General features: G+C 38.1%; 1 protein-coding gene across 7 annotated transcripts; it reads right to left on the bottom strand.

Annotated features, from left to right (window-relative positions):
* Window positions 1-708: 708 nt before the first annotated feature.
* LOC114873321 (interference hedgehog-like) lies at window positions 709-9,512 on the bottom strand. Of its 7 annotated transcripts, none has more exons than XM_029181539.2 (7): window positions 9,278-9,512; window positions 5,602-5,682; window positions 5,250-5,504; window positions 4,168-5,169; window positions 3,242-4,093; window positions 3,043-3,168; window positions 709-2,562 (listed from the first exon to the last, which is right to left on the bottom strand). In XM_029181539.2, exons 2-7 carry the CDS (start codon window positions 5,669-5,671, stop codon window positions 2,201-2,203), a joined length of 2,667 nt encoding a protein of 888 aa, XP_029037372.2. In that variant the 5' UTR covers window positions 5,672-5,682; window positions 9,278-9,512; the 3' UTR covers window positions 709-2,200. The 7 variants fall into 7 exon arrangements, with proteins under 7 accessions (XP_029037372.2, XP_046143771.1, XP_029037370.2 ...); XM_046287815.1 differs by lacking the exon at window positions 9,278-9,512 and adding an exon at window positions 8,006-8,904; XM_029181537.2 differs by lacking the exon at window positions 9,278-9,512 and adding an exon at window positions 5,755-6,449.
* Window positions 9,513-9,650: the final 138 nt, after the last annotated feature.

Below are 9,650 nucleotides of genomic sequence, written 5' to 3'. Positions count from 1 at the left end.
TTCAAAGTGCTTCAAAGTGAAACGATAGAGACATCAGGTGTCGAACTTGGTATTTTAGGTAATATATACAGGGTGTTCGACAACAGGTGAGCTAAATTTTAAGGGGTGATTATAGGGATCAAAATAAGACGAAAATCAAAAATAACGAAATAGCGTTTGCGGCTTTGTTTTCCAGTAATTAACGTTTAAAAATTCGAGTAAAAAGCGCCTGAAAACTGCAACCCGCCCAGCACCGACGACTGAACGTCAGGTCAACAGGGGTCGGTACAGTCATGCCCACTTGTTGTCGAACACCCTGTATATAATGTACTATACATATACAATTACATCTAGTTGGATGCAATAACTGAGGTAGCGCTGAAATCAGTTTCTGTTCGGCCTAATTTTCGATGCAACGTTTACTGTTTTACCGACGCGGAATTCGAATTCTGCGGATATATTTCCTCGATTTTTTCTCTACTTTGGTCACTCATATTATTAGATCTCGTTGAATCATATCCAAAGCGCGCTGCATTGAACCTTCCTCTTTCGAATGAGCTCTCACCCAGCCTCAAATATTCTCATACAAGAATATTTCGTACAAGATCCCTTTTTAGGCCCATTTTTGCCGGTAATGTCACCTTGCTGCATTACCCATGTCTACCCTCCCATGAAATCTTTTGAAGTTTTCTTTTCTTGATTTTGTTACATTATCAATTACTAGTCCAGTAAAATTTTATCATGTTTATTAAAAAAAAAAATTAAGTACATAAAATGTCGTTATAGATGTATAGGTATATAAATAATTAATCTTAACGTTACTTTGTGTAGGCAAGATGTAAGGCACATGTGCTCTTCCATAAAATCTGAACCATTGTAGTATATACAAAATTTCTTTCTTCTTTCGCTTGCAAATTGTTCGCTCACCTTTTCAGATCATTGCGATTACTTTCAAGAAGTACAAAAGATTTAAATAATTAACTTTATATTAAAAATATGTATATATAAAACGCACATAGCGTCAAAAAATTGTTACAAATACTTATTTACAAAGTTTTGCATTTTTCTCCTCTGATATCGAAATTCTATCCAATAAAGATTTTCATGTTTTTCTGAAACTTGATTCATTGTAAAGCTTGATTACCGCCAAGAATACAATATTTATCATTAAACAAACCGAAAAAGATGATTGCATCTAGTTCGAAGCTAGGTAAATACTGTTATTACAATTAAACTTTTGTTATAATATATAACAAATACTGTTAGCGACGTATGATTGAAATAGAATTCTACCATTCTATCATTCTATGTAGCAATGCATATGGGATTTATTCTATAATGCGTATGAGTTTGATCGATGATAGTGTACAAAATAAAACACGATGCGACGATTGAAAAATTTTCGATATCATCATCAGTAACTTTAAAATTGTACGTGTAAATATAAGACACGTAACACAGCTGTCTTTTTTATCAGGCACAATTTCAATTCGTGTCTTAATTCGACATATAGAGCTACTAATAATTCGCGTATTTACAATATGAAATAATGGACGTTAATTAATTTAAATTAGGAAACAACATAACGTGTAAAAAGCTGCCTGGAATAAAATTAATATAAAAAAAAAAATCTTTAAACGATAAGCTTGTACGAATCAAAGTTTTCCATTCACGCGGCTTTAATTACATCTAAGTTCATTAATTATCGACCACGAAACGGGTAAGAGATACAAGATAAAGAGAAAGAGAGATATCAAACAGGTACGTAATAAATTTAAATGTACCCGTTTCACAGTCGAACAATTAATCTTCTAATTCTATGTTGAGCTTTCAAGACTGGTATTTGTCGTAGAAAAAAAAAAGAAGACTTAAAAACTGAATGCATAGGATACAAAATCACTAGACGAATACGCGTCTAACAGTTCTCTGAAATATTTGAGCATACCTATTACACAACACCCTGTAAAAAAATGTCTTGCAACAGTTTGTTCGTTATAAACCTAAAGGTGGCTAAAGTCTATAAGTAAGGAAGTTCTCACTAACAATAAGAAGCATCTCGTTTGAAATGACGCGTTCTCATCCAGTTTCTTTCTTTTTTTCTTCCCGTCGTAGAATTTCGTCGTTTCTCATCAGAATAATAAATGTTAAATTGCATGAGTAGATTGCAATGTATCAGTAATTAAGGACGATTCTGTGTTTCATAACATTCGCATAATGTTGTTCATAGAGGTTGTTCGATAGGCAGTGATCCTTGTAGCAGAGGAGGCTCGGTATACGACGCGTTCACGTCGGTTGTTCCAGCTGTGTCGCTGTTGTTATGGTTGTTGCTGTTGTTGTTTTGGCCATTTAGAAACGAGGCCATTTCCATCGGCGATTGTTGTTGCCCGCTCTGTTTAGAAACATGCGTGTTCGTTTCGCTTCTTTCAGATCTCAAACAGCGTGTAAGTAACGTACGCGTGTGTTCAGAAAATAAAACTAAAGAAAAGCGGCTCCAGAGAGAGTGCAGAGAGCGAGTAGAATTAAAGAGCAGCACGCGACCAATGCTAAAGCTAGGAAAGACTAGTCTCCTTAATATCGAATAGTCTGAAAGCAGAAACACGTTAGTCGAATGTAAATACAGATATTGCGTGCGAAAGTGCATAGGGGAAAAAAAAAATAGCACGACAGAGGTGTGAACGTGCCAATTTGAAAAGTGTAGTAACTATTATCGTAATTCGGGCGAAGTTCCTAATTCAATTTAATATCAAGCTTTTATCACCGAAGATTTTATCAGTGAAGTTAATTCGTGACCGATCATGATAATAATTGTTGTCCTTGAAATTACAGACTGACACTATAAATTAACACCTAGCGCTCCTATCAATCCATTGACCGTGCGGAAGAGTCGAAGACTTGAAGGGAGAAATCGAATGACCGCAGGAGAGATTGAAATTTTGCTCTTGAAACAAGATAGCAGTGATATAAATCTTTTGTTTTTCGATTTTTCTTTCTTTTTTCGTTTAAATCGCAACCCTCAGTCATTCTTTTCCTCTGACAGAGCAAAGTATTGTTATTGCTACTTACAAATACCGACCTTAGGCTGTATTATATCTTCAGACGCGTCAAGACCAGCGAGTGGATTTGAAGTTATATTTATTTTGGAGTCAGTAACTCCGCCGTTCATTACTCTTCCGTTTGTTATCGGTTTTCCTAAAGAAAAGAAAATATTTTAAAAGAGCCGATGCTTATATTTTGTTAGTATTTTCCGTTTAATTCAAGTTACCTTCGCTTTGCGAGGATTCTCGACTTTGTTTATGTTTTGTTCTTTTATATACCACTGCTATTGCAGTCAAGCCACCCAGCAGAGTGGAGCCACCAAGAACTCCGCCGATAATCGCATACATATTCACGTTTTTATCCTCTGCTGGCCTTACTCGACTATCTAGCGTTAAATTACTACCGTGATTACTACCGCGATTATCCTCGCTACGATCATTGTTTTCATTTACAGCCTTCTTTGTTTTTTGTCGGAGAATTTGTGAAAATTCCGAGGCAGCATCCACCGAGAAACTCTGCACTTTAAATTCGTACGTTGTGTCAGGTTGCAAATGAGAAATAGTTATGTTATAAGAGTCCTTTCCTTCCACTGTCGTTTTCACGTAATCTCCAGCCGAGCTAGAGGCTCGATGGTACACGTAAAAGCCATCAATGTCAGCCGATTTATCCGGATTCTGCCAAATTAGCAGTACTTCCTGTGCCCCTAAAGCCTCGGTGTTCGTCAATAAAGGTATAGGCATTTTATTGCTTTCGAATTCTCCATTTTTATTCAAATGAAAACGCGCCGAATTGGGGCTCAATTTGTTATCGTTATTCGAATAAACTGCAGCGATTCTGAACCGATAAGTATGATTAGGTTGCAGATCCGTGACCTCGAAAGACCGTACGTGTTTCGATATCTCAGAATTTGCTGTCATCCATTTCGCTTGCTTGCCGTTCATCTTTTGTCCAAGTTCCCTGTACTGAACTTTGAAAAACTGTATTGGCAATCCTGTGTTATCAGGCACAGACCATCTAACCATCACGGACACGTCCGAGAGCCTCGTTACGTTCGGTTGATTTGGTGGTACTAACACTGCTGAAAATTTTAAATACGCTTTTAAAAGATCGCAATTATTAATGGTCATCTATACGAATGGTGCAATAGATTACCAGTGCCTTTTCGTTTCCCTTCCTTGTTCCTTCTTCTGCCTCCTCCTTTGGTATGCTTGTGCCTTGAATTAGAAATCTCATAGTTTGGCCTCGATTCAGACATACCAATGTGTTGCTTAGGATTTACCCAGAGCAAATTGCAACCAGAATGAGAGCCATACTCGTTGCTCGCGACACATTGGACAATACCAGCGTGTTTCTTTTGAACCTCAGAAATTAGTAACGTAGAACCTTTGATCTCCACGTTATCGCTGGGTGTCAAAGATTCTCCATTAATCAACCATTCAACTTTTGGTTGCGGTTCACCGGTTACCATGCAAGACAACTCCAATTCTCCGCCTTCGGAAAATGTTGATGCCTTTGGCGGTCTAATCACTTCCGGTGCTTCCATTACCTTTAATATGATCACAGACTTGATATGCGCACCATTGATACTCCATATACAGTCGTATTCTCCCCTGTCCGTTGGTTGGACCTTAACTATCGTTAAGCCCATCGAAGTTTTAGTGGAATTCGGTGGCAGTGGACTACCGAGTCTGCTCCAAGTTACGTGCGGTACCGGATATCCAGCACCAAAGCACTCCAGAGTCACATTTTTCCCTTTCAAGACTTTGTACTCCGTTTGTGGCTGTTTAATAAAATATGGCGCTTGAAAGCTGGTATTTGAATGCACGTTCAATATGGTCTTATGATTGCTGGTATAAGTCTGACTGCTTATATAATTGGTAGCGGCACAGTGATACAATCCACTGTCCGACACTTTAGCATTCTCAATAACCATAGTTTTACTACCAATCACATCGTCTCTTTGCATAACATTATTTATTATCGTATTGTCTTTATAAAATTGAACTATGGCATCCGGAGCTGAATAAGGCACAGGGCATGTAATAGGTACAGTATTTCCTGCTGCAACGTTTATAACAACATCACTCTTGTCAGAGAACTTGTGTAGCGTTGCAAGTGTTAATCGTGCTGGATTAGAAGCCAAACCGCTCGAACCTAAAGCATACAAATTTAATAAAAAATGTAACTCTTGAGTTACATGTACAAATAACAAAATTATATAAATGAAAGTTTACCATAATACGCTATGCAACGATAATCCCCTGATTTTGATTCGTTATCAAAATTCACAACGTGTCTGGAAGTTTTACCACTATTGCTAGGTGTATGGACAACAGGCAACCATTTATCTGACCCCAATGGCCTGTGACGCCATGAAAATCGATCCGCACCAAGGTTTAGATTGCACTCAAAATTCACGTCATCGCCAACCGGTGCTTCTAAGGGTTGAGGGTGTCTCGTGAATGACATACCCAGCTCCTGCCTTTGCCCTGAAATAATGAAAGAAATTTTAATAACTTTTCTTTACCTTTTGCTTTGTATTTTTACTTAGGAATGGAAAAAGTGATTTATTAAAAAGAAACTCACCGTGCGCACAGCCAGCTAAAACATGGAGAAGCGCCGTGACGACGCCACATAGGGAGGACACTGGTCGCATCTTGACACATTCTGCAATCAAGGAAGAGGGAAGATACGTTACGTTAGCCACATACTTCGCTTCTCGGCGGTCGTTTTTCCGACCTCGTTCTCCGGGATGGGATGGGATGAAAACTCGCGAGGAGCCAAAGCGGCAGCCTGACGAGAGCCCACTAAAATTAATGCCGGGCCAAGCACGTTTAAGTTTAGAACGTGGCGAGTTCACGTGAAAATAGCACAGATTCATTCTAGTTTTGATCGGGACCCGTCATTTCGCCACGAGAACGTTCCTCTTCCAAACGTGTTGCTAATTCAAACCAGAGGAAAGGAGACGCGTGATATACGGAACGGTGAACGAACTTCATTTTAAAAGCTCTTGTCACGCTAATAGAAAATAAAAATACGTCAATTCGATGTTAATTATATTTAATGGACGTCGAATTGAGCATTCGACAAAAGTCCAAACGAATGCAATGGTTTTTTGCACTACTATACCTTATAGAAGCAATAACTTTTTTTAACCCTTAAAACGAAACACTGTCTTTAACTCCTAATTAAAGTATTAACCGTGGTGAAAGTTTTACTTTTGGTTATATGCCATATTACCTTGGTCCATTCAAACAAAGTATGAAAACAGAAAAAAGTAAATCCGCGCGCTTTTCAATATGACATTTTAAATTGACGAATTGTTTTGGCGCGTCCGAAGAAGTTCGTGAAAGTTCGGAGTGACAATACAATTAAATTTTTTCGAGATTTATTCTTGCTAAAAAGATATTTTATAGGTGAGTAAAACTGTTTTTTACTTTATTCATCTGTTTCAAAAATGATACGGTATGCAGAATTCATGTAAAAAATTAAAACCTACATACTAATTTTTTATTTTTTTATTTTTGCATAAACCTATATAATAATTTACATATAATAGATTTTTTCGGTCAAAATTAAAAAATCATGCATTTAAGGGTTAAATGTTTTTCTGTTTTTGAAAATAACCGCCAAGATCATTCGAGCTATGCATTTGAGATAATTCGATATAACATCTTTTTCGATACCTAGTGGATATCGCACTTTGTAAGATGGCGTGCAAAATCGTTAACGGTGATTTATCACAGTGGTCGTGATTTTCTTATCTTGGATGATTACTTATCGTAATTCTTGATCTTGATTTAACTATTTTTTTATAAAATTCTTCAATATAGTAGCTTGTATAGAAATATCTGCACAGAACGTTCAGTTAGTCATAAGTTTTGGCTAGTTAAAGGTTACCCCAGTTAACTATGGTTTTTACTTTCCACCAATCAAAAGAGAGCCTGAAAAATCGTTTCCACGCGCACATGTGCGCCTTTTTTCAAATCTAGTCTAATTTTAGCTTTTTTACACATTACTTCTTTACATTTGTGCCATAGCTCTTATTTTCCATTCACACATTTTCGCTTTATTCATTATTCATTTTCGCTATTCGCTATTCGTTGCCAACAGCACACGGTAGACCCATCTTTTGACGAAACCGTGCCCACTTGTAGCTTGACTTCGGTGATCTTATCATATTGCCTAAGTGGCTAAGGGCTGTTGACTCAAATCACTTATGATTCACAAGTAACAGTTCTAGCCATCACTAGTTCGAGAGAGCCGACCAAACAGAAGTGCCACAATGATAACATGAAAATGACCATATACGGTGACGAAAACCGTCGTTCATTGCGCGCACCGCTTTCCACCCACGTGCGGGCGCCTAACCGTCGCGAGTGACGATCAGAAAAGCATGCTGACACGTTGAAGATCGATGGAAATTATGTGTTGGCTAACGCGCGCTATAAATGTAGGCAGATCCAATGATGGGGTTACACACTGTGTGCCGTTCGCCTACGCCGACACTTTAAACGCATATGAAATTAATGCTGCAATTCTCTTATATCGAGAAGCTTTTATTTCTACGATTTCGCGCTCGTTAAGAAACGAATTCGGTGCCATTCGAAGGATCTGATGTCGGACAAAGTATTTCTCTCATCGAAGTCAAAATCGCAGAGTAGAAAAAAAAGCACGCACACGTTTGCCCGATCGGAGATGTAGTTTAACGTGTTTTAATGCACAGGAGGACTCTTAACTCCTGGTTAAATGGTAGCATAAATGCCGGTGGTATGTAACAGGTGAGAAGGGTTCCAAAGAGGCTGGTTTCCGACGTTGCCTCTCATAAAAATAAAGAACTCGAATTCCAAAGCAGTGGTTGTCAATCCTCTTTACCCCGCGCGAACGATCCTCCGCGCAACCTAACCTTACGGACCAGCCAATGCCATCCGGGTTACGAACACATGCACCATTCTAATAGCTAAACAAGAATTAGACTCGTTTCTACAACCTGTCGCCGGGCATTAATTCAATTCCGAAATCTTCTTTTCTGCCACGATCTTCATAACCGATCAAAGGATCCAAGTACAAAGCGTGAATTGAGTTCCACTTTCACGGACCCGCGAGGAGGATGTTGCTGGCCAAAATACAGAAAGATCTGTATGATCGAACTCCTCTCGGCTTCGTACGAAGTGTAAAATTTAACGATGATGAAAATCACGATTTTTTACTGCTCGTCGCGATGCCAAAACTAAAACTTAACCTAATATTAAACAAAAATATTTCTCGTAAATAAATTTACAAATTCAAGTGAATTCTATTTTTTTTTTTTAGAATGGAAGGGTTATTAAACGGGATTCCTGTTTGAAAAAGGGATCGAAGTTGATGCTAATCTTCAGCATAAGTAAGCTGTTCCGTTTGCACGTAACAAACAGGAACCAGGAAGATCAGGTTCCGTTGATCGAACACATTCGACAAGTGGATCCTTCCTTTTAGCGATCGTCGATTAATCACGCAACCATTTATTCTTCTCACATAGCTGTCGTTACGTTTTTGACAAGACGCACGAGTAATTTCATTTTCTTCCTCGGCATGCACACCGCCAAGCAAAACGAGCGAAGAATATTTAGCCGTATATGTGTCATAAGCTATTTTAATCTACTTCCCATAGCACCCACTTATCCGACCGTTAATCTCTCATTTTTAAACCATAACTTTGTCAATGTCATTGTAATTTTTTCAAAGAATTAATATTTAAGTCTTCATGCTTTTTTCAATGACGCCATCGTTATTACGCCGGTATTAGCGTTCGATTTACAGGTACGTATTATCGGTGAGAAGTTGACAATTCATTTATATGGTAACATATGTATATTAAAAGTTATTTGACCGGAATTGGTATTAAGCTTTAACCGGAACGAACATAACAAATATATATATCGGGAACGCAGGCGCATTAAGTAGCGCGGTATTATCCAACGTAGTGTTTTTTTGAATTGTTAAATAATTTTTATAATCGCTCATTTATCATAATATATGTATATACACGTATATACATGTATTATATACATATATGTTTTGTTAGCTCACCCCTTCCGGCAGGTGACTTCTACAGCGACACCATAAATGAAATTTTTGGTGATAAGCAATCTGATACGATTTCAATTTCAATCGCAACAATCAACTTGAATAAAATGTTTCGTAAGGCATGAACTTATAAAACACTATGGGGATCGACAACAGGGAGGAAGAAAACAAATATCGTCGTACTTGATACACTCACCCTTTTTCCTTCGATCCAACTGTACGATCTATTCGTTCCAGATCCTTTGGATTTTCCGGCGACTGACTACGATCTTCCTCGCAGAGGAATACGACGAGTTCGTTAATAATTTATACCGATGAATCGCTTCATTTTTTTCAGCGATCCTTTCAACGGGTTCAACTTCCTACCAGAATACAACGCTTGGCGTCCACCAGCACACTGGAATGCAGACCGACAGGTTTTGAACCGCGATAAAGTATAGTAAGTAACGACGTGTGCCTTGATCTAGGTAGGAACTAGCCTGCAGGTTGGTACTGCATTGAAGTGTCACGTGATCCACTCTTGTTTGAAATATACAAGTGGAATTTATGATTTTCTATCATAGTTAATT

Source organism: Osmia bicornis, chromosome 11 (genome assembly GCF_907164935.1).
Source record: "Osmia bicornis bicornis chromosome 11, iOsmBic2.1, whole genome shotgun sequence".
NCBI lineage: Eukaryota > Metazoa > Arthropoda > Insecta > Hymenoptera > Megachilidae > Osmia > Osmia bicornis.
The sequence above is the reverse complement of the archived record's forward strand: the minus strand, read 5'-3'. Positions and strand labels throughout refer to the sequence as shown.

Coding starts and splice junctions, on each gene's coding strand:
- LOC114873321 (XM_029181536.2), bottom strand. CDS start 5,896: ATGAATCTGTGCTATTTTCACGTGAACTCGCCACGTTCTAAACTTAAA. Junction 5,505..5,601: donor TTTAGCTGGCTGTGCGCACG/GTGAGTTTCTTT, acceptor TCATTATTTCAG/GGCAAAGGCAGGAGCTGGGT. Junction 3,169..3,241: donor AGAATCCTCGCAAAGCGAAG/GTAACTTGAATT, acceptor TCTTTTCTTTAG/GAAAACCGATAACAAACGGA.